This window comes from Panthera onca, chromosome D3 (genome assembly GCF_046562875.1).
Source record: "Panthera onca isolate mPanOnc1 chromosome D3, mPanOnc1 haplotype 2, whole genome shotgun sequence".
Classification (NCBI taxonomy): domain Eukaryota; kingdom Metazoa; phylum Chordata; class Mammalia; order Carnivora; family Felidae; genus Panthera; species Panthera onca.
Window position 1 is genome coordinate 56,879,386 of NC_138350.1, and position 24,361 is coordinate 56,903,746.

The 24,361-nt window shown below is 41.0% G+C and overlaps 1 protein-coding gene across 7 annotated transcripts in view; it reads left to right on the forward strand.

Moving 5' to 3' along the window:
• The window catches only part of FHOD3 (formin homology 2 domain containing 3), a 468,838-nt gene that overhangs the window by 263,041 nt on the left and 181,436 nt on the right, over window positions 1-24,361 (forward strand). For all 7 annotated transcript variants that reach the window (XM_060613641.3, XM_060613642.3, XM_060613644.3 and 4 more), the window contains exon 6: window positions 11,612-11,706. In XM_060613641.3, the coding sequence (XP_060469624.2) occupies window positions 11,612-11,706 (95 nt within the window). The remainder of the gene's footprint in view (window positions 1-11,611; window positions 11,707-24,361) is intronic.

A 24,361-nucleotide genomic window follows, 5' to 3' on the forward strand; every position in this document is an offset into this window, starting at 1 on the left:
CAACAACAACACTGCATTAAAAATACTTAGGCCTAAATTTAACCAACTCCCTTAAGCAGATAAATACAGCTCTTGAATCTCTGTACCTGTTTCTAGAATATGTGTGACCTTAAATTTCACTATAATATTGAATAAGAAGAAAGAATGGTTGAAGGGTTTATTAAAAGATTACACAGGGAAGTAACGTTGGAGTGCTTTGTTGAAAAAGTCAGGATGACTCTGCCGGGGAGGAATCACCTTTCAGCTTCTTCCATGGCATTTTTTGGCACTTGGGCCAAAAGGAAGGACACGTATAAGAAGGCAAATAACTGATTAGGGATTGTTTTCTTGTACCTCTCTGATGTGTAAGAATTTCTTCAAGAAAAGTTACATCTAACTCTGGTTTGTAGAATGAATGTATATTTTATATGTAATGACTTCTCTTAAATGTGAGGTGCGGGTAACTAATTCAAGGTTGATAGGTTCAGCATTGAAGCCCTTAGATAATGGCGGAAGGTTCAGAGTCCCAGAAGCCCAGGTGGTCTGGGCAAGAAGCTGAAAGGCAGGTAGGTTGATTAGGGAGGTGAGGGTTCCAGTCCCCCTCTTAAGGCAGGAGGGAGCCAGAAGGTTTTCCAGCTTTTAGCTGATGTGTTTGATGCTTTGGAAAACGGAATGGTAACAATATCTACCGTGGATTAGCCTAAAGAGTGAGAGTCAAGGTAGGGATACCAGCTGGGGTCAGCATTTGGTGCAATTTGGGAAAGATCATGGAAGCCAGACCTGAGGCAGGGATGAAGGGAAGACAAGATGAATTTGAAGCCTGTTTCACAGAAGAAATGAGGGAATTAGGTGACTCTTTAGAGGTGGAGGATAAAGGAAGGGAAGGAATCTAGAAGAGTAGATTCTAAACTCTTGGGGCTGGACGCCTCCAGGAAAAAAAATCAGATTTACAATAGAATAAAGATAGTCCTTATCTGAATAAATGAAATTTATTCTATTTTCTATTGTGTTTTGTTTCCTGAAAGAAGCAGTATAGGTTCACTAGGTTGGCTCCATAACCCAGTAAGGGTCTTTGAAGATGCAGGTTCACCCAGAGCTTCCAGTATCTAGACTGGGTGATTGGGTGCTGTGTGCTGTTAACAGGGCCCTTTGGGATCCACTGCAGGGGTGGGGGTGGGGGGCTAGTGTTAATGTGCGGGAAGTAGTCAAAATCTAGTAAAGTGTCTGGGAATTACCTGTTGACAAGAATTCCTTGTAAGGGCTTCTTGGAGTAAAAGACCTCCAACTTAGAAAAAAAAAAAAAAAAGAATGAACATAAGGAAGGAAGGAAAGTAAAAATGAGGGAGGGAGGGGAAAAGAGAAAGGAAGAAGAGAGAAGGTATTGAAAACCATGGGGTTAGATTCCAGAGGCCAAGACCCCATAGGACTTGCTCTCTCCAAGTCACCTTCCATGTCGCTGCTGGAGTTCTTACTCTTAATTTTTTTTAATGTTTATTTCTGAGAGAGACAGAGTGTGAGTGGGGAAGGGGTAGAGACAGGGAGACACAGAATCTGAAGCAGGCTCCAGGCTCTGAGCTGTCAGCACAGAGCCCTACGTGGGCTCGAACCCACAGACAGTGAGACCATAACCTGAGCTGAAGTCGGATGCTTAATAGACTGAGCCACCCAAGCATCCCTGGGGTTCTTGTTCTAAAAGCAGAACAGGGAGAAGACTGGATTCTGGGTGAGATGGAATAAGCAAACGCGATCCCATGTCTCCCATTAAATACAAGTATAAGTTAGGGCAAAACATAGGGCAACTACGTGAGGACCCTGAAGAGTAAATGGCAGAGGAGGAAAAAGTCTAGATTTTGAAATAGCATTGAAATGATGGTACTTCTAACATTTTTCTTGTGTTCTCTGGTCTGGACTCAAATCAGCCTGAAACCCAGAAATGGGCATTGGTATGGACAGAGAGCGTTCCAGAAGCAGCCTTCTGCTTTTGGCTTGAGTAGGAGGAAAAAGGATTCCAGACACTCAGAGTAAAAAAGCTACCCACGTTTCTTATCCTTTCCTGTGTTATCTTGCACCCTAGCCCCTAGGTGATGCCATAGTGAGAATAGCCATGGTAATTGTGTGCAATTGGGGCCTGCAGCACCCAAAACTCAGAAGGAGGGAAGGCGTAAACTTTCTCTGGGAGGGAGAACCGTGGTCACGAGAGGGTTCGGAGGCACACATGTTGTTTCTTTCCCGTGGTTCTCCCACAGCTTGACTCCAGATATGGACACAGTCACAGAAAATAAGTGGCAGATCAGGGTATATAATGGCCCAGCTTTCTGTCTGAAGGACTAAGAGGGGGAACCCCAGGGAACCTAAAAGTATCAAGGAGTTATGTAGGAGGAGCTCAGGAAAGTTACCTGAAGATTTTTTTCATGAAGCCCTGTGTTCACACAAACTGTACATGCATGAATCTGGCCCTAAACAGCATACCGCAGAATGTGGGAATGAAGCAACAAGGCAGGTCATGCCCAAGTCTCAAACCAGTCACTGGGTGGGACAATCCAAAGGGCACAGTGAGAATTTTGAAAACTGAGCTGGCGCTAGAACCACAGCCCATGAAAGACAGGTCAGAACTTGTGGCTTGAGTTGAACCAGGTTAATTGCCTACTTAGACAAAAATGTCAACATTTTCTGGAATATTTAAACAAAATTCAGAGTCTTAAAATTTTCAAAGTGTCCAGGAAATAAGCCAAAGTTATTTTGGCATACAATAAAATAGGAAAATCTCAACTTGCATGGGAAGAGATAAATCAACACACCCCAGTGCCAAGGCAACATAGATACTAGACTTTTTAAATACTTTTAAAGCAGCCAGTCTAAAAATGCATCAGAAGGAAAGGGCAATGCTATTGAAGTAAATGGAAAGATAGAAAGTCTAAGTAAAGAAAGATATAGAAGATATAAAGAAGAACCAAATGGAAAGTATAGAAATGAAAATAGCCAAAATAAAAAGCTCACTAGATGGGCTCAGTAACAGAAATGATAAACCTGACTTCAGATGCACCAATAATTACATATAACTGGCTTACTCATAGCACTTAAAAGGCAGAGATAATCAAAATGAAAACACAGGATCCAATGAAATGTTGCCTACAAGAAACCCACTTTAGGGCGTGCCTGGGTGGATCAGTTGGTTAAGCCTCTGACTTCGGCTCAGGTCACGATTTCACGGCTTGTGGGTTTGAGCCCCACGTCAGGCTCTGTGCTGACAGCTTGGATCCCGGAGCCTGCTTCAGATTCTGTGTCTCCCTCTCTCTTTCTGCCTCTCCCCTACTTGAGCTCTGTCTCTCTCAAAAAATAATAAAAAAAATTGAAAGAAACCTACTTTAATTAAAATGTTATAGGTAGTTTAAAAGCAAAGGGTAACAGAAATAAATACCATGCAAATGTTAATTAAAAGAAGTCCATGTTAACATCAGAGAAAGTGGACTCCAGAATCATCATCATCATAGTAATAATAAAACAGCAAGGAGTAAAGAAGGACATTATAATGATGAAAGCGTCAGTTCACCCAGAAATGAAAAAAAACTGTAGAGCTTCAAAATAAATAAAGCAGAAGCTTAACTGAAATAAGAAATGGAAAATCATCAGTTATAGTTGGAGAGTTCAGCATTCCTCTCCGGTAATCAGTAGAGCTGGTCAGCTAAAAGTCAGCAAAGCTATAGAGGAACTATATAGCACCCCCAGCCAACTGACTCCAATTGAGAATCTCAGAGCACTCCACCCAACTACAGTGGAGTACCCTCATTCTTCAAATGTGGGTAAAACATTCACCAAGATGGACCACATCCTGGGCCATAAGGCAGATCGTAACAACTTTAAAAGAAACAAAACCATATGATAGGTTTTCGGACCATGATGGAATTGAACTTTTTAATAACAGAGATAACAGGTGTATTTCTCTATGCTTAGAAATTAACATACTTCTAAATAATTTCGATGTTAGAACTTCTTGATGGAAATTGGAAAATATTTTGAACAAATTGAAAACAAAATAGCAGAAATTGTGAAATGTGATTAAAATAATGCATGGAGGGAACTATTTAGCATTAAATGCTTATCTTAGAAAAAATAATGCAAACATTCACCTTAAGAAACTAGAATAAAGGGACGCCTGGGTGGTTCAGTTTGTTAAGGTTCAACTCTTGATTTCACTCAGGTCATGATCTCATGGTTCATAAGTTTGAGCTCCACGTCTGGCTCTTCACTCTCAGATTCTTTTTTGGGATTCTCTCTCTGTCTCTGGCATTCTCTGTCTTTCAAAATAAATAAGTAAACTTAAAAAAGAAGAGGAGGAGGAAGAAAAAGAAAACAGAATGGAAAAAAAGAAACTGGAGCAAGTAGAAGGAAGGAAATAATAAAGAGTAGAAATTAGCAAAATTGGAAACAAAACAGTGAAGCAAAAATAAAAATAGATTTTTTTGAAAAAAATGACAATGATGATGGGAAAAAAAAGACACAATTTGCCAACATCTGGAATGAAGACAGTATATTATGATAGACCCCACAGACATTAAATGAGTAATAAGAGAATTATGAACTGTTCTAAGCACCTAAAATTGATACCTTAGATGAAATGGCCTAATTCCTTAAAAACCACACACTATTAAAACTCACCCAAGGTAAAATGGGTAACCCAGTTAGCCCTATTTTTAACTGTTACTAACAATGTCTACTAAAGAAACTTAATTTGCAGTTACTAATCTTAAAAAGGAATCTCCAGACCCAGGTAGTTTCCTGGTTAATGTAAACATTTAAAGACAAAATAAAACCAATATCATACAGTCTCTTCCAGAAAGTAGAAGAGGAGAGGATGCTTCACCAATGGTTCATTTTATAAGACCAGAATTACCATGATAGGAAAAGAGATAAAGATAGGATACTATAAACCAGTATCTCTCATGAGCCAAGAAGCAAAAATCTTCTGCAAATATTAGTAAATGCAGCAATATATAAAAAGAATAATGCACTATGGCCAAGAGGGAATGCAAGGATGGTTCAATATTTGAAGTTCACTCTGTGTAACCCACGACATTAATTATGTGCAGAAAATCCACATGATATTAGTTGAAATAGAAAAAGCATTTGACAAAAATCAGCATTTACTTATTAAAAAAAAAATGAGCGAACTAGAAATTAGAGGGAGCTTTTTTGCCTTGATAAAGGACAATGTAAAAAAAAAAAACTACAGCTGATGTCATGATTGTGAAAGACTAAATGCCTTCCTCAAATTATTGAGAACAAGGCAAGGGTGTCTACTTTTATCACTCCTGTTCAACATTGTACAGTACAGTTAGGCAAGATGGGGGCTGGGGAGGAAGGAAGAAGATATACATTGGGAAGGAAGAAATTAAATTGTTTTTGGTCACAGACAGCATTATTGTCTAAGTAGAAAGTCTGAAGGAATCTACAAGAACAAAACCTAAAAACTCTTAGAATTAATACATTTAGCAAAGTTACAGGATATGAGGTCAACACACAAAAATCAATTTTATTTCTATATGAGAGTAATAAAGAGTTGAGAATGGAAATTTTTTTTAATATAATTTCTAGTAGCTCCAAAAAATGTGAAAACCTTAAACTTTAGCAAAAAGTCATATACAGAATCTGTAGTTATAAACTACATATCACTGATGAAAGCAATCAGATGATTTAAATTAATAAACAAATTGTTCATGGGTTAGAAAAGTCAGCATAGTAAGGATGTCTGTTCTTAAAGTTTATAATGCATTTCTCCTAATACTTCCAGAAAGATTTTATGTAGATTTAGACAAGCTGTTTCTAACATTTATATGAAAAGGCCGAAGGACAGGAATAGCCAAAAGAATTTTGAAAAGGAGTGAAATTGTAGGAATCCTATTACCTGATAATAAGAATTACTCTAAAGCTATGGTCATCAAGATAGTGTGGTATTGGCAAAGGGATAGATGAATGGAAGAGAGAGAGTCCAGAAATAGAGACACACAAACATAGCCAATTGACTTTTTTTTTCTTTTTTTTGCAAATTTGTGAAAGCAGTTAAATAAAAACAGAATAGTCTCTTCAAAACATGGTGCTGGATTCAGTGGAAATGTGTATGGGGAAAAAAGTGAATCTTAATCTAAACCTCACAATTTACACAAAGATTATGTCAAAACAGAATATATATCTAAATAACTAAAACTACAATTTTTAAAAACATTTTTTTATAAATTTATTTTGAGAAGGATTGTGTATATGTATAGGTGTATGTAAGTGTATTATAATGACTTAGTCATATAGTAGACATCTCTTTATTTTTTTTATTTATTTTGAGAAAGCATAAGCAGGGGAGGGGCAGGGGGAGAGAATCTTCTTTTTTTTATATTAAATATAATTTATTGTCAAATTGGTTTCCATACAACACCCAGTGCTCATCCTAACAGGTGCTCTCCTCAATGCCCATCACCCACTTTCCCCTCTCCCCCACCCCTCATCAACCCTCAGTTTGTTCTCAGTATTTAAGAGTCCTTATGGTTTGCCTCTCTCCCTCTCTCTTTCTTTTTTCCCTTTCCCCTCCCCCATGGTCTTCTGTTAAGTTTCTCAGGATCCACATATGCGTGAAAACGTATCGTATCTGTCTTTCTCTGCCTGACTTATTTCACTTGGCATAATACCCTCCAGTTCCATCCATGTTGCTGCAAATGGCCAGATTCTTTCTCATTGCCAAGTAGTATTCCATTGTATATATAAACCACATCTTCTTTATCCATTCACCAGTTGATGGACATTTAGGCTCTTTCCATAATTTGGCTATTGTTGAAAGCATTGCTATAAACATTGGGGTACATGTTCCCTTATGCATCAGCACTCCTATATCCCTTGGGTAAATTTCTAGCAGTGCTATTGCGGGTCATAGGGTAGATCTGTTTTTAATTTTTTGAGGGACCTCCACAGTTTTCCAGAGTGGCTGCACCAGTTTGCATTCCCACCAACAGTGCAAGAGGGTTCCCGTTTGTCCACATCCTCTCCAGCATCTATAGTCTCCTGATTTGTTCATTTTAGCCACTCTGACTGGCGTGAGGTGGTATCTCAGTGTGGTTTTGATCTGTATTTCCCTGATGAGAAGTGACATTAAGCATCTTTTCATGTGCCTCTTGGCCATCTGGATGTCTTCTTTAGAAAAGTGTCTATTCATGTCGTCTGTCCATTTCTTACTCTCCATGCTCAGCATGTGGGGCTTGATCCCACGACCCTGGGATCATGACCTGAGCCAAAATCAAGAGTCAGACGCTCAACCAACCGATCCTCCCAGGCACCCCCAAACTATAAAATTTTTAGAGAAAACTGGAGGAAATTTTTATGACTTAGCATTAGGCAGAAGGTCTACTCTCCTACTTCATGTCTTTGAGATTCTTTCAATGTGTGCTTCTGTTCAGTGGATAAGGGACTTCAGTGAGGTAATTTAGAGGACTAACATTTATTGAACATTTACTCTGAGTCAGGCATTGTTCTAACTCAATCCCTACAACACCCCTGCAAAATAGATACTATAATATTTACTATCTCACTTTTGAGATGAGGAAACTGAAGCACAAATATTCATAAGTATGACCAGAGTAAATTCCACAGCAGCAGAACAGCAAGTGCCCTGAGCACTCTGTTTTCAGACCTGGGCTGTTACCCACTCCTCCGTTCTGACATCCTCATCTTCCTCATTCTTTTTGAAAATGCAAATCACTGATTTTCATGACTCTCGCAACCCAGGCCATCTACTTTTTCTTTCTGTGTGAGTTCTATTCATCCGCCCACATTTAGGTTGGTGGGTTTTTGTGGTTGAATCAGAGCAGCGTTAACCCACTTCAATCCATTTAGCGCCCTCTTGTGTCTGCAGTGGATTTTACAGCAAGCAGTGCTTCCGCATTAGGGCTGGGATACAAAAGATCTAGTGGGAAAGCTTCTGAGGATCAAAATGTGATAAATTGGTGTGATCAGAAACTTGAATTCCCTTAGACGTGAACTTTCTGGTGAGTTGCCTCCATGTGATTTGTCAATAAGAATAGAATCTTGGAGGGAAGCCGCTGACAGAAAACTTACAGAAATTCAAGTTGGCTTTTAAATCTCATTTTGCTATCTTCTTTTGTAGTAGGGCCTTGGCCTTTGGGCTTCCTGCATTGTGGGTGGCCCTGAGCTGTTAGGGTGAAAATCTTCATTCCTAGCTTTTCAGCCTTAGAGGCAGGGTCCTCTTTAGGGGTGCATCTCTCCAAAGGGTAGAGGGTAGATTGCTTCTCCCGTGCCTTTAGGCCAATTTAGAAGAAAGTATTAAAATCTGCCAGAGAATTTGCTTCAACAGTGAAGTAGAATAGGAAGAGGACAGTGGCACACGCTTCCCTTCCCTGGAGATTTGCCAGTTTGTTTTGGGTGGGAGAGGAGGAAAGAAAGGGGGAAAGGGAAAAAATGGGGGTAGAATGTGCTGAATTCTCAGCGTTATTCCTTGAAAGTGTGGGCTGTAACTTTCTGAAGGAGGGAGGTATATGGAGAGGGATGGGCTAGGAAATAAATTCTAAAAACCAAGAAAAACACCTGACACTTTCTATTAAACAATCATATTTTGTTCTTGTCTATTTATTTACTTTTCTATTACAGATGTAATAGATGTCCATAGTGGGAAATACAAAAGGGAAAAAAACATATCCAAAGAACATATACCAATCATAAGTTTAATATTTCATGTATTTTCCTTCCCTTCTATGCATGAAGACTTGACTGTTTTGTTGAATTAGGTCATGTTTATAACTTTTTACTTTTTAATTATTTTATCAGAAGCATTTAATGGGTTAGGACATAACCTATTCAGTCATTAACTGGAGCTGAGTTCTAAAACTATGATAGATATTTAGGTCTAGTTAATATTTCATTTTACTTTAGTACTGTTTATGTAGAGAGAACAGAGGAGGGGCAGAGAGGGGGAGGGGGGAGGAATACCAATCAGGCTGCCCGCTCAGCACAGAGCCAGTGCAGGGCTCGACCTCAATAATGGTGAGATCATGACCTGAGCTGAAATCAGGAATTGGGATGCTCAACTGACTGAGCTGCCCAAGTGTCCCAGGTATTAGTTAATATTTTAATAGAGGTGACACTTCAGTGACTGTCTTCACTGCTTTATTATTATTATTATTATTATTTTATTTTATTTTTTTAACTTAAGGGTTTTTTTCTTAGTACAGATGCCTGAAATCACCATGATGGGGAAGAGCTCAGAGAGGACTTTAAGGCTCTCAGTACTGACATAAAGGAGCCCACCTACCCTGCCTACCCTGGCTGGAGGTGGCCTCTGCCCCTTGGTATCAATGGTTTGTTTTGTTTTTTAATGTCTGTTTATTTTTGAAGTAGAGAGAGAGAGCACAAGCAGGGGAGGGGTAGAGAGAGAGGGAGACACAGAATCCGAAGCAGGCTCCAGGCTCTGAGCTATCCACACAGAGCTGACGGGAGGCTCGAACCCACAAACCGTGAGATCATGACCTGAGCCAAAGTCGGTCATTTAACTGACTGAGCCACCCAGGCCCCCCTGGTATCAATGGGGTTTGTAGAGTAGTTCCTGCACTTTCAAGAGCCTTGTGTTTTTTTCCCCTCTGTTAAATGGGAGTAACATTTCAAGTCCCCCCTTAGAGCTTGGCACACAGTGGGCGTTAAATGAAATTATTTTAAAGCAATGACAGCACTGAGTAGCTTTATTACAGGATTTGTATCAGTTTGCCTTGCCACCTGTAATGTGTGAGGTTACTTGTTGAACCTCTTAAGCATTTGATACCTAATTATTTCTTTTAAAAAAATACCTCTGCTGATTTAACAGAAAACGCTACCTCATTATCTTTTTAATTTTTTTATTATAGTGATGATGGACAAATTGGTGTGTTATTGTAGAATAGCTTGTTGTCTGTCTTATGAAATGGTTTTGACTTTTTTCTCTTGGCATTTAGTATTTTCTTAGAAATTTGTATGAATTGTGTATACAGTAAATCATCTAAGCTTTATCATACTATCATATGGCTGTTTATCTATTATTTCTTTACCTTAAACTTTGATTTTCTTTGTATGTTACATACACCTTTCTCATGAAGATGATAAAGTGGTCGTAATTGTGATCTCTTCATTGTAAATTCTGTAGATGAATTTTTAATCAGGTCTATATTTCTTGCAAAGAATGACAGTATTATATATTCATTTCCAAACTTCCTACCTCTCATTAATTCTCATGTCTTTTAAATTTGCCTGAAATTCTATAATAGGGCTAAATAATCATGGGGCTTAGTGGGCACCATCTTTTAATTTTCCTGATTTTAACAGGAGTATCTCCAGTGTTGCACCAATAAGTAGAATATTAATCAGTTATTTTCACAAATGTAGTGTTTATTGTGCCAAGCATATATTCAGTTTTTTGAAAATTTGAGTTTTTGCATGTTTAAGAGCATCCTTTTTCTCACAGCAGTTGTGTGTTTTTGTTATTTGATCTTTTGTTGGCTAAGAAAGTATTTTCTAACATCACACATATATTTCTATGCTTGGAATTAGTGTATGTTCACTATTTCATGCTTTACTCTTTTCATTCAGTGCCATTTTCCTACAACCTACATATAAACATGTGTATGTGTGCACGTATAATGAATAAAAGAAAATATATCTGTGTGTTAAGAATGATTATCCTTGAATTATGGTGGCATTATTGAATTATTTTCACTTCACTCTTCGTATTTTCCACTTTTCTAAAATGATATGTCCTGTGACCACGAAAAAAAGTGTTGCCTGCAAATGTTAATCCTTTGCCAATTAATGATGGGTGAAAGGATTTAGGAGGTCACCGTGATCTAAGAAAGCCTATTTATGTCACGTATGTAACTTACTTGTTCATTATCTAGAATCCCAAGTGATTTTGATATTACGGGAACTGAAAAATTAGAGTTAATACTTTTTTTTTTTTTTTTACAAGGCAGTAATATGGCCTATCTTTTCTTTCTGGTGAAAAATGATAATATGCAGTGACTATCTTTTCCTTAACTAAGAATTTGGGGCTTGGTGTCTGAAAAATTATTTTTTTCATGCTTTCTGAGATTTAAAAGAATCTGAACAGTCTTTCAAAGGAATTACAAATAATAAAATACGTATTTATCTCTTATCTAAAGGATTAAAATGATAATCAGGAGGGTTGCATAGCACCTGAGACCTGCCAGGTTGCTTTTAAAAACTTGATTTTTCCTCTTGGACCCAGTGGGAGGCCACAATCCAGACACCGTCCCGGGGGTATGGCTGCCCCGTCTGGGACTGCACACAGATATAGAAACATAAAAGCATGCATTTATGCATCAAGACACACAGAAACAACAATCACTGTATTTGGTACCTTAATTGCATCTTCCGGACACCAGGAATAGCCCTTGCTTCCTCTGCCACGGTCAAGACTTTCTCTCTGAGATGAGATTTAGCTAATTTCAGAAGAGCTCAGGAAATCTCTTCAGATTCAGTTTGTAACACACCGTGTACTTAAAATATGAAAATCTCAACCGACATTATGATCACTGAAGATTGCATATACATGTAAAACCATAACTTCTCCTCCCTTTTCTCTTCTCTTCTGTAGCTTTGGGCCAGATTATGTTGTATGTGGATGGGATGAATGGAGTAATAAACCACAATGAAACCATTCAGTGGCTGTACACTCTCATTGGGTCAAAGGTAAGAGAAGGTTATGGTCGAACTTTTAATTCAGTTTGCGTATCATATACCTTTCTTTTTGTTTTCTCTGAGATGGCTTTGTGGAAAGAAATTCTATTTAGCTTGGTTCCAGCCTTGTAACAGTAGAAGTGAGGATGACTATTTTACAGATTTTAAAATACCTTCAAATTGCAAAAAGTTTATGAATTTTTAATGCATTTTATGTTCTCTTCTTTCAAGCTTTAATCAGATGCTTTTGGCACCTCTAGTTTTTAATGTTTAATTTAAAAATTGTGCTAGAGATATAGTATCAATCTTATCTGTTTCATTTCATGTTCATTTATGTTCAGTTACATAAGGACATATGTGTGTGTTGTGCATATGTATGTGCATATTCTTCTGTGTAGTTGAAGGAATTTGAGACCACCTTTCAACTCTACCATCAGTTATAAAAGTAGCAGTTAGTAAAGATTGACCAGGCCCCAGGCACCATAGTAGGTGTTTTATAAGCATTATCTCCTTTAATCCGTGATGAGATAAATGAGACCGTGATGAGATAAATAACATCATCCCCATTTTGTAGTTGAGAAAAAGAGTGCTTAGTTGGGAGAATCCTCTGATTTCCCCCATGGATCTTGGCACGTGATAACCTGATCCATCCAGGACTTGGCTGTGAGCCCCACACTCGGGAAGTGCCCCAACAAGGCAGACCTACTCCGTCACTTGAGCTGGGCAAGGCTCTGACGTGGTCCTCCCTGCATCCTCAGGTGGCTGTTTGGAGGGGGGATTGAGGAAGAGTAAGAAGGGATCCTGTCCTGAGTAGGTGCAAGTGGATCAGGCTGGAGTGTGGTCAGCTTTTGGGGCGAGGGTGGGGTGGGGCAGCATGGAGGAGATGAAATTGACTATAGTGGGCAACAGGATCAGGCAGAGGGGCAACTAGAGGGCCTGCATGGGGCAACTAGAGGACTTGCACAGGTCACAGAATCAACATAATGTTCTGGGGGGGGCGGTCTCTGGAGAGCACGTGGTCAGCCTAAACGGCTCCCATCCCTGTCCTCACTGCCACCGCCACTCTGGCGAGCCACTCAAGGCTGGTGTGCGCCAGCGACGAGCTCATGGTGGTGAGTCTTATCCCTTGGCCTGACCTCTCCTGTTACCTGCTTCCCAAAGACTCTGCTGTGCTTCAGGAACACTCAGCCCTGATTTGACTTTGTGTCGAAAACAGATTCCATTTGAGGTTTATTGTCCTTACAGACTATCGTCCTGGTGATGGTGCCCTTGTGCCGTGAGAAGGGCCTTTTCTCCGTGGATGGCACCGATACGCAGGACTCATTGCATCCCAGATCCTTGGTTGACCCTTACATCTCCTTCTCAGTTTTCCTTTTTCTCATATTATTGATGATCGATTTTTTTCCCCATTTCATAATAGAAATAGCCATGGTTTCTCTCAGAAGACTAATAATTTTTTCTTCTCTCTCTCTCTCTCTCTCTCTCTCTCTCTCTCTCTCGTTTTTGGTTTTGTTTTCTATGGAAAATGGAAATGAATCTATTTACAAACTGCTGTAGGTGACCTTAGATGCTGAATGAAATGCTGGCTTTACTAGGTTGATTTAGCCAGGCTGAGGGAAGATTTATATCTCATATCCTGTTTCAGTGTTTTCTGTTTTTTTTCTTATGCTGGGAACCCTCCCCAAGCTTCATGTTCATTTGGAAACTGCTCCCTTCCCAAGGCTCCCTGGATGGTCTCGAAGACCCCACAATCTAGGGAGATGGGAGGAGATTCTGTGATAGAAATGGACTTTTGGTACATGTTAGAGACAAATAAATCTTTATAGCTTTATTTATAGTCATGATAAAACACCAATAGCCAGCTCTATTTCTAAAAGGAAATAAAACCTAACATACTTACAGTAGGAAAAGTAACTATCTTTTAGCTCATCAGCAAGAAGGGCATAGAGCAAAGGCAAGATCTAGGTGGTGGGTCGGGAGAAAAGAAGCGAGGATACAGAGGGAATGTCACGGAGGGAAGACAGGGAGATGGAGAAAAGTGAGAGGAGAGATCCCAGGGGAGGAAAAGAAAAAGGGGACAAGAGAAAGAGGAAACAGGCCCAACAGTGATCGTTTCTCTGCTCAGTAGATGGGAGGAGTACTCAGTCTTTGGTATTGCACCATGCTGTTGATTTTGCTTTGGAATCATTCTTCTAAGAAAAGCAAATGAAAGGAACCTCCTTCTTGCATTTCTGTGTAACATGGAGAAATCCTAAAATTAGAAGCCTTCAAGAATAAGTTTGTAGGAATTATGCTTTTCCAGCCTCCTTTCACATAGTGTTCGTGACCCTGGGCATCTCTGCCTGAGGCCTCTGTCTGAGGTGGAGTGTTCTCCTCCTCCCCAGCCACATGGGGCATCGGCACTGGATCGGTGCTGGTTTTTTCTCCATCTTTGATTTTTCAAAGGAGGGTCCATAGTAGTCTCCAGCTCCTGTGCTCAGCACTGAGCCGGTCACTATGAGGACAAGAAAATAGAGCCCATGGTCAGCCTGAGCCTTGGAACTTACAGTGTTGTTAGAAGGGGGACCATGGGTGACTCGCAGCCTATATCCACCCGCTGTGATGTCAGCTAAAGGACTTGCTCTGTTCTGCAGGGTGTGCTCAGTTCCAGGCTGGTGGCTGAAAGTCAGCAGTGGGAGCAGCCAGCAGATTGATTTTCAGTGTAGTTCTGATGAGATCACCTCTTATTTGCAAAACCAGTAATGGAGGCCCCTGACATCCCCCTTACCCCCAGGTCTAGATAGTAAGGTATCTGCAAGAAACATGGGTGCACAGACCTGAGACCTTTAGGTTTGGGGAAGGAAGCCTCTGTCCCCTCCTTACACATAGGTTTTCCAAGTTCAAATTAAGAAATCTGGAAAGCCAGCGGTCCTAGGGCTTTCTTTTGACTAAGAGTCTGATTTCTCAGAACCTAAAAGGTTTACCTTGAGTTCGTATTGTTTTGGCCTTAAACAGGAATGGAGCTGATAAATGAAATCTTGGGTTAGAGAAACCTTGTCCTTCTGTTTTCATAATTGTTCATTTTCCTTCCATGAAAGGCAACAAGATGTGATTTTGCAGCCTGCCAGAGGGTCATTATGCAATGCATATTTGCAGATATTTGAGACTCATAGCCAGAGGAGAAAATTATGCATTTGCAGCCAAATAATTACTTTTTAAAAAGAAAGAAAAGAAAGTGTTTTCAATAAAGTGTTTCATTTTATTTACAAAAGCCCGTCTTTAAACTCCACAGTCAGAGGTAGGGAGAAGATGCCCATCTCTTGACTTCTCACACAGTATGGAATTTTTTCTCTTCATACATCTGAAGTCCAATAAATTGGGGTGAAATGATTCAGCTTGTACAGCATGGCCTTTCGTCGCTCTAACACAGAAAGTCTGTCTCTCTTTATAGATCTCCTTCTGGCCTATGGGGGAGGCCCAGGGTCCCCCACCTCCTTGTGGGTTCTCCAGGGATGCCTCTTGTTGTAGTCATGGAAACTTCCCTCTCTGGATTGCTGTCCACCTTGGCTCAGCCTGCTCTTTCTTTTTCTGCCCCTACCCCCACGGAATCTAATTTTTTTCAGCTGTGCCCCAGGTTGCTGATCACAGATCTCTGGACTTCCTTTTTGATGGTTTGGAGGTAGGCATGCTCGCACAGTAGCAAAGCTGTGAGGTGGTGACACCTGGTTGCAAGTTGCAGGGGAAACCGAATAATGGAGATATGGGGACATCTTGAGGAATAACTTCCTCTATTTGGGTTTCTGGATATAGATAAGTAAAAGCAAAGATAGGGTCACAGCTTTGAATCGGAGTGGCCAGGAATCTGGCATTGCCTCTGGTAGGAATAGAGAAGTTGGACATTGAGATTCGTTGGCAGGAGAGCTTTGACATACTATTTTTTTGTTTTTTGTTTTTTTTTAATGCTTATTTCTGAGAGAGAGAGAGAGACCAAGTGAGCAGGGGAGGGGCAGAGAGAGGGGGAGACACAGAATCTGAAGCAGGCTCCAGGCTCCGAGCTGTCAGCACAGAGCCTGACTTGGGGCTCGAACTCACGAACTGTGAGATCATGACCTGAGCTGAAGTTGGACGCTCAAGCAACTGAGCCATCCAGGCACCTGACATTGCTGGTTTTGAGGTGAAGGCAGTGTCCACAAGGGCAGCTAAGCTGGTTCCTCCATAGTGCCATTTGCTCCAGGAGGAGGGGAGGAGATTGAGTGCACCCTTTGGTCTCAAGCCCTTGGCATGGCATCTGATCCATCAGATGCCCCACATATGAGTGAGATCTGAAGCTCTTTTTGAGTTACGTAACATAACATGGAATCCTGGCCTTGAAGAAATGGTGAAGTCTTGTTAAAGATGTTACTGATGTTTACCAGCCACATTCCTGATACTTCTAGAGGCAGAGGGAGTGTTACTGTTGGGCCCTGGAATTGGTGGGAAGCCTTCCTTCCTGGGACCCGCGTCCACCTCTCTGATGTTAAACAGACCACACCGACTGCAAAGTGGTACAGCCACTCTGGAAAACAGTATGGAAGTTCCTCAAAAAATTAAAAATAGACCTACCCTACAACCCAGCAGTTGCACTACTAGGTATTTATTGAATGGATACAGGTGTGCTGTTTTGAAGGGACACATGCATCACAGTGTTTACAGAAGCACTATCAACAATAGCCAAAGTAGGGAAAGAGCCCAAATGTCCATCGATGGATGAATGGATAAAGAAGATGTGGTGTGTGTATACACACACACACACACACACAATGGAGTATTACTTGGCAATCAAAAAGAATGAAATCTTGCCATTCACAACTATGTGGATGGAACTAGAGGGTATTATGCTAAGTGAAATTAGTCAGAGAAAGATGAAAATCCTATGACTTCACTCATATGAGGACTTTAGGATACAAAACAGATGAACATAAGGGAAGGGAAGCAAAAATAATATAAAAACAGGGAGAGGGATGAAACATAACAGACTCATGGAGAACAACCAGAGGGTTACTGGAGGGGTTGTGTGTGGGGGGGGGGTGCTAAATGGGCGAGGGGCATTAATGAATCTACTCCTGAAATTGTTGCACTAGATGTTAACTCACTTGGATGTAAATTTAAAAAAAACGAAAAACCCCGCCTCCTTGTGGGTTTTCCAGGGATGCCTCTTGTTGCGTTAAACAAACACCATGCACTGCTTTCTGGAGCAACACAATGTCACTTCCTCCCTGGAAACTCTTTGAGTATTTAAAGGCAGTTAGCATGTCACTCTGTCCAAGCTCAGCTTGATTGTTTCCACAGATAGTCGTTGGTGACATAATTTGCAGTTCCTCACCATACTGGATATAGCATCCTTCTTCTACACATCCCACTTTTGATTGATTAGGCTTTTCACCGGCAGCCCTGGGTACTAGCTCAAATTAGACTGATGATGCCCTAAACTTCCCAGGGTTTTTGTTTTTGATATGCCAGCTTCTTCCATTCTGCATCTCCGTGATTCACTTACACCTAGATGCCGAGCTTTGCATTTTTTCCCCGTTGGTATCATCAGAGTTCCAGCCTTAAGATGATTTTGCATTTTGCTTTGGCTATTCATCATGTTAACTGTTAATCCTAGGGTTTTTGTTTTTGTTTAAAAAAATTTTTTTAGTTTATTTTTGAGAGAGAGCGAGCGAGCAAGAGAACGAGCAGGGGAGAGGCAGAGAGAGAGGGAGACACAGAATCTGAAGCAGGCTCCAGGCTCAGAGCTGTCAGCATAGAGCCCGATGCAGGACTTGAACCCACAAACTGGGAGATCATGACCTGAGCCAAAGTTGGCACTCGACCAACTGAGCCACCCAGGCGCCCCAGTCCTAGTTTTATTTAACATAAATTTAATGAGCAGAATTTCTCTGCCATTAACCAAAACATCGATATAGCCAAGGAATGCATAAGCCCGTGCAGCTTGCAGGTTGGCACTGATAGTCATTTTTAGACCATTTTAGTGGGAAGGCGCTGAACTCTGATCATCCAGCCTCATTTCTTCATTGAGTTCCAAAGCCAAAGTCAACGTATGCTGCATCTGCTGTTAAGTGCAGATCCCTGAGACCAAATACACTTGTATGATCCTTTGGGTGGATTGCTTTTTCATCTATAGAATGGGTTTAATAAATGATAAAATGGGGATAATAATAGTGAAGAATAGGTAGAACACTGAGCATTGTATCTGCAAACAAGTGTCCAGTGTTGTAAATCAACATCTCTTTTCCCTCACCTCTTTTCCCTCAACCTCCTGTTTAAAGAAGGAGGTGGCCTCAGCTTGCCAGAACCTGCTCACCTGGAAACTGCTGGTCCCAGGTGTCTCTCTCTCTTTTCTAAGTGCTTATGAGACTTTCATCCAGAAAGCCTTTGGAGCATGTTGCCAGGGATCAGTTAGAAGGTTTAATGAAGTGTAGGATATAAATTTTTCAGCTTCATCTATAATCCTTCTTTCTGAAAATTGGGACATGAACTTTGCATTGTGTGAGATGCCTGCATTGTAAATTCTCAGAATGTCACATGTTATGCTCACTTATTCTTAAAAGTATTATGCAGGAGTATATTAATTTATATGCTCAAATGTGAAAAGTAAAATATAGTTGCCATGTTGATAAGCCATTATTTGAATACCTGTTATCCCTCCAATGGAGCATCAGATGTGCTATTGTTTGAGGGACATAGTTTTCCAAGATTCTTAATTTCTGCATCTTTGGAGCTTGACATGAAGAAATTGAGATTGTGTACCTTCATTAGAATCATTTTCCCTTCAGCAGGATGCTTATTAAGATGTTCTTGCATCTGGCTTCTGTCCGGGAAGGGAAAGTTTGGGGCTTTAAAGTGTCGTTTGTGATTGACATCAAAATATGCTTCACATGGTTAAAACTGATTCACTCTCTTTTCCTCTGTTGCATCTTGGGAAGTTTCTGTTGTCTTTGTTCAGCTTGTCTTCGTTAAGTCTTCCTGATGAGCTTCAGAAATACATTCTTTATGTCTTTTACAGTGCTTATTATTTCTAGCATTTCCATCTGACTCTTTCTAGTTTCCCTCCACTGAAATTTCTCATTTGTTCATGCACGTTGTCCACCTTTTCCAGCAGAGTTTTTAACATATAGATTGTTGTACATCATAGAGTTCCAAAGTTAAGTTAAATCTGTCTGTTGATTGCTTAGTTTCTTTTTTTTTTTTAAGTTTATTTATTTTTGAGAGAGAGACAGAGAGGCGGAGAGAGAATCCCAAGCAGGCTCTGCACAGTCAGTGCAGAGCCTGATGTGGGGCTCAAACTCAAGAAATGTGAGATCATGACCTGAGTCTAAATCAAGAGTTGGATGCTTAACCTACTGAGCCACCCAGGCGCCCCTGTTGATTCCTTACTTTCTTGAGAGCAGGCATGAGGACTTCGCGTTTGTAAAACTTTGATTTTTTTTTTATGATCATAAGTGTAATATATTCTTTGTATAAAACTTTAGAAATACAAGAAGAGAAAAAAATCACCTGAAATACTTCTATATAGATTCAATGACTAACTTTGTACATTTTCTTCTAATTTTTTAAAACGTTATTACATAGTTAACACTATATTACAAGCATTTTCCTGGGTCATCATACTATTTTAAAAACATGTTAAATGCTTATGTAATAGTTACAGAAATGTACTAAATTCATTGGGCTTTTCTTGTGTTAATCAATTTGTTTGATGCTATAGCATTTAAAGAGCTTTGTTACTAACTTGATGTTAACATGTTTAGTAAATGAGGTTGTGTTTGAATATTTTTCCATGTTTATCGTTGTTCCGTTAGGTAAGAATTTTAAAAATTATACAAGTTTCGATGGAATGTTTAAGTAATATTTGTGTTAGAGAGATAGGGGACACAAAGGGCTCTCTTCCCCTTAGGGCTGTTGCTGTCCTTCTGGTTATTTGGGTACATATGACTGGAAAACTAATTCTCACCTATATGATCTCTTGGATGTCCATATGAGGATAATCTCAGTGCAAGAAAAAGAAAAAAAAAAAAAAAAGAGAAGACCTAGTTTGACTCATTGTTATTTTATGAAGATGTCAGGGAGAGAGACCAGAGATTCAAGCCAGACCTTACAGGAGCCAGCGTGCCGAGGGGATCTGGTCCAGAAAGGCTCTCCAGCCACAGGACTGGACAGCAGTGTCTTTAATCCACTTTGAGATGATCATCTTCAGGGAGCTGATAGGCAGTAGGAACCATAACTCTAAAGAGGTTTGTGGATAACCTGGAATTGTAGCTTACTAATTTCTGCAAGCAAGATCCCCCATGAACAAGAGAAACAGAAGCAAGGGGACTTTGACCCTTCTGCCTTTTTAGGGCATTTGGTCAAGGACTAACAGCTGTGTTCTAGATTCTGGAGAGACTAGGGATGGGTGGTTCTAAGACGGGAGAATATCTGGGGGTGATGCAGACATCCCAGAGCAGCCCATGTGCTGTTCCTCGGGAAGCAACGCTCTGGGAGAGTTGGATGGGCTGGAGAACCGGAGGAAGTGTCGGCTTCTGCGAGCCAGCCTGGGAGTGGCCCTATCAGCTCAGGTTTGCTTTTGCCAGCACTGCTAACCCTGCTCCCCACAGCCTTTCTCCACCGGCCAGCCCTCCTCCACCCACTCTAAGGAGATGGGAGCTGGCTGTGGTGTCCTCTGTCATGTTTCCAGGGCTGATTATTTACTTAGGAAAGCTCTTTAACCTTGATTATAGCTCGTGAGAGAATATTTGTAGCATTTCCCCAAGGCTTATGTGTTTGCACCGGAGGGAAAGATGGGACTCCCCATAGTATAGCAGAAAGAATCAGATTGGCCTTTGTGTTTTCTTTTGACATCTTTCAGAAATTAGTCGTGTGACAGGTTAGGTAGCCTTCTAGAACATGAGATTTTGCATCTGAGAGTAGGGATGTCACTAACGGGACAAGTATCCAAAGTTGTTGATTTCCCTCCTTCATTTGGCAGATGTTACCAGGGTGTTCTTTAAGGCAGTAGTTTAGTGTGGAGGCTTTGGTATTCCTTAGTTAACAATATCAGTGGATATATGTTCCCTCGTATCAACTAACTCTTCATAATTACATTGAGTATCCTAAGAGAGAGTTAGCAAAGGGGGTGTTTTCTGACCTTGTCCACTTTTATTCATTGTTCTTTAAAGAAACCTCCTGCTAAGCCCCAGAAGTTTATCTCAATAGAAAGAAAATGTTCACTGGTAGCATTTTTTATTATTTTGATATTTAATTACTTCTGAATACTCTGCTGTGTTACATTCTGCAAGATTTCCTCTCCGTTAGCTCGTAAACACTTACAGGTTCCCAGACTCACACTTGGCTACTACATGAATCACAAATGTAGTTTGGTTCCCTTTCTGCAAATTCCATCAGGTCATAAGGAGGTCAGCCATCAGGCCTGGAGGCCATAGCACATGGATTTAGTGCAGGTGACTTCCTGTCCAGGCAGAGGCACCAGCCCTGGTCTCTACATGCCTCTCCCTGTGCCAGATACCTACAAAGCCCTGGCCCAGACTTCTGTACTCCCGTAATCTGCCTGGGCCCACACTGTATTTCTGACCAGACCCAGTTCATTTTGCAGGCAGCATCTTAGAAGGGGACAGATTCAGGGTCAGAGGTATCTGTTGGACTGTTTGCTAACCAGTTACAAAGGCTCCAGGGCCCATTCTGAGCTTCTGGCTCAGGGATTCTGAGCTCCTGGCTTAGGGATTCTGAGCTCAAGGATATGTCATTGGGATAAAGTATTTAAGTGTGAAGGACTTAAAAGTATCTTAAGTCGCTTGACTCTTTGTTGTTGTTAAAATAGTCCATATATTCAGGGTGCCTGGGTGGCTCAGTTGGTTGGGCATCCGACTTAGCTCAGGTCATGATCTCACACTCTGTGAGTTTGAGCCCCGCATCGGGCTCTGTGCTGACGGCTCAGAGCCTGGAGCCTTCTTCAGATTCTGTGCCTCTCTCTCTGTCTGCCCCTCCCCTGCTCATGCTCTGTCTCTCTCTCAAAAATAAATAATAAAAACATTAAAAAAATTAAAAAAAAAAAAAACAGCCCGTATATTCTTAGTTCTGGTAACCTGGTAACCAATGTGGCAAAGCTTTATAAGTCAAGTTATCTTACCAATTTCTAATTCAGTTTTAATAACCAGCATCCACTTCCAGAACATGTATCTATGCTTTTTAGTGGAAAATGAAACAAATAGAATGAAGCATGTTTTTCTAACCCCCTTTGTAATTTAAATCCTGAGGTTTGGAAATTGTTTTCTTTTTATGGTTGAATTTTTAGAAGAATAGGAATTTGGAAATTTTGTTTGGAATACTTTTATTTCTACCTAATAAGCAGCATATTTGACCTTCTAAGTATAGTTCTTGTGTTTCTCTAAGTACAATAAAACACAAAGGGAGTTCGTTTGCTCTAATGTGCAAAATTATTGAGAAACTGGCTTTTATGCCTTTTCTGTACATCTGGTAGTTATATTTTATCTAAAACGCAGCTGCCCGGGTTCTGTACTGGCTGACTCCACACCCTCTCTGTGGGTTGGCCCAGAAAATAAAAAAAAGGGAAAGTCCTATGTCAACAGTATCCTGCCACCCCTCCCCCAGGCCCAGCTTCCTGGCATGGAGGTGACATTGGATCCCCAAGTCATTTATGGAACCCGGAGGCTCAGTCCCCAGACAGAGGCTTGACCTGACAAATGTTACATCCCTGGGGCAGCTCTGTTCCCCTGAAGGTTCATGGCCTCTATTTTATGCTGAGTAAGAACAGAGTGCAAGATGATGGTTGCAGCTGAAAGTAAACCTCAGCCCTGTCGCCCCCAAAGTGTGCTAAATACTTATGAGGAGCACAATTCACAGCTGGCTGCCTGTTCTCATCCTGCCCTTGTAACACAGGGGTTGTCTAGAGTCCTGTTAAAGACTATGATTTAGCTACGTGTTTTAAAGCGATATGAAGCATAGTTTATTATAATGGACAGTGTTAAAATAGAGCACTGGGATCCCCTAGCATGTAATTACAGAAAATGTAGGTAACGTGTAGCTCAAAGGCTGAATCTGGACCCCCGGTGTGCTCCCTCTGTCCCTAAGGGAGTGGGATTATTTGCGGGAGTACGATCCCAAAGGCTGACACACAGCTCTTGTGTTGCACGGAAGCCCACAGGCGGCTGGATCAGCTCCGACCCTGTTCCCCCGACTCTCCCTCCCCACTGTAAACGGCTGTCTTCTGGCAAGTGCTCTCTGTCCTCAGCAGCCTGGCTCTGAGTGCCTGTGCAGATAATGTTCAATCATGTGGTGTGGAGGTATTTTGAGTCTTCTCTCAGCGGTGAGATGACCATGCCCTTGAAGGCAGGGCCATGACTTTCTCACTCCCTCACAGGTGGTGGGCATCTGGAAAGCACTCAACATTGTCAAAGAAGCAGCACAGCATCTTGGGGCAGGAGGGACCTTAAATGGGGTCAGCCCTTCCACCACCATCCGTGTTCTGAATTTCTTCCTTGGTAGCCTTCACGGGTGGCCCCTCTGATCCTCCAGGTGCGCGAGGAACTTGCCCATTTGTCTTAGAGCCGCTGCTTTTCAGACGGACTCCTTTTTGCCCTGTACTCATGTAACTGTTTTATGACTGGTTGCTTCACCTTCTCATGTGATTGATGTACCTTCAGAATGAGAATCAATTCTTACTGATATTCCTTCGGTCGTAGACAGATGGGCAAGTGCGTGAGCCTGTGAGTCACTGCATTGGAACGTGTCATTAGAACATGAAGGAGCACGGGGCAGAGCTGAAAATCCAGCTCTTATTGCAGGGACGCCGCCTTGTCCCTTTGAGGGGCTTTCAGTGGCTGAGCCATGCCATGGTGTGTGTGCACGGACACCTGTGTCACCTGTTCCCACCTTCCTCATTCACGGTCCTTGCTCTTGTCGCCATGCTGGGCCTGCCTCTCCTTACCTGTCACCGTCCTGTGGTTCGTCCCTTCCCAGTGGATACGGGCTGGCAATCCCCATAGCCATTTCTATTAGGATGTGTCCAAGATAAGTGCAGTGGAACCTAGAGTAGATTTTTAAGAGCTTTGAGATGAGCAGCGTGTTTGGACTTGGAGGGATGGGTGTGTGGCCTCCACTGTGGCTGTTCCAAAGCTTTGGAGGGTTTTGACTGCATTCCAGATACTTGTGGGCATCAAATGAAATGATTTCTGGATAAATAAGGGTTGATGTAGAAACCTTTTAAAGTCATGTGCTTTTATTACTTTCAAGTCTCTACAGTAATGCTAATAAGGTATTTCTGGGGAGAAGTCCTGCTGGACGTATTTGGTGATTAGTTAGGACATGCTTGCAATTAGTACCATGCATTTCCATAAATTCACATTCTGCTCTTTTTTCTAAAGTAGTTTAACTGTCGAACATGTTTGTTATTAATTTCACAGAGTAAGGCTTCCAAACACACACAAATACACACTTAGGCTCAATAGAAGCCAATTTCATAGAAGCCTAAAATCGTGAATCAGAAGAGTTTGGGATTTTTTTTTTTAAACACAAATACAATGCCAAAAGAACTCCAAACAGAACCTTTACAGCAAAGGAGAAGTAGACATGAATAGACATGTTGAAACCAATAAAAAAAAAAAAAAAGACTTTGCTAGAAAACAGTGGTTTC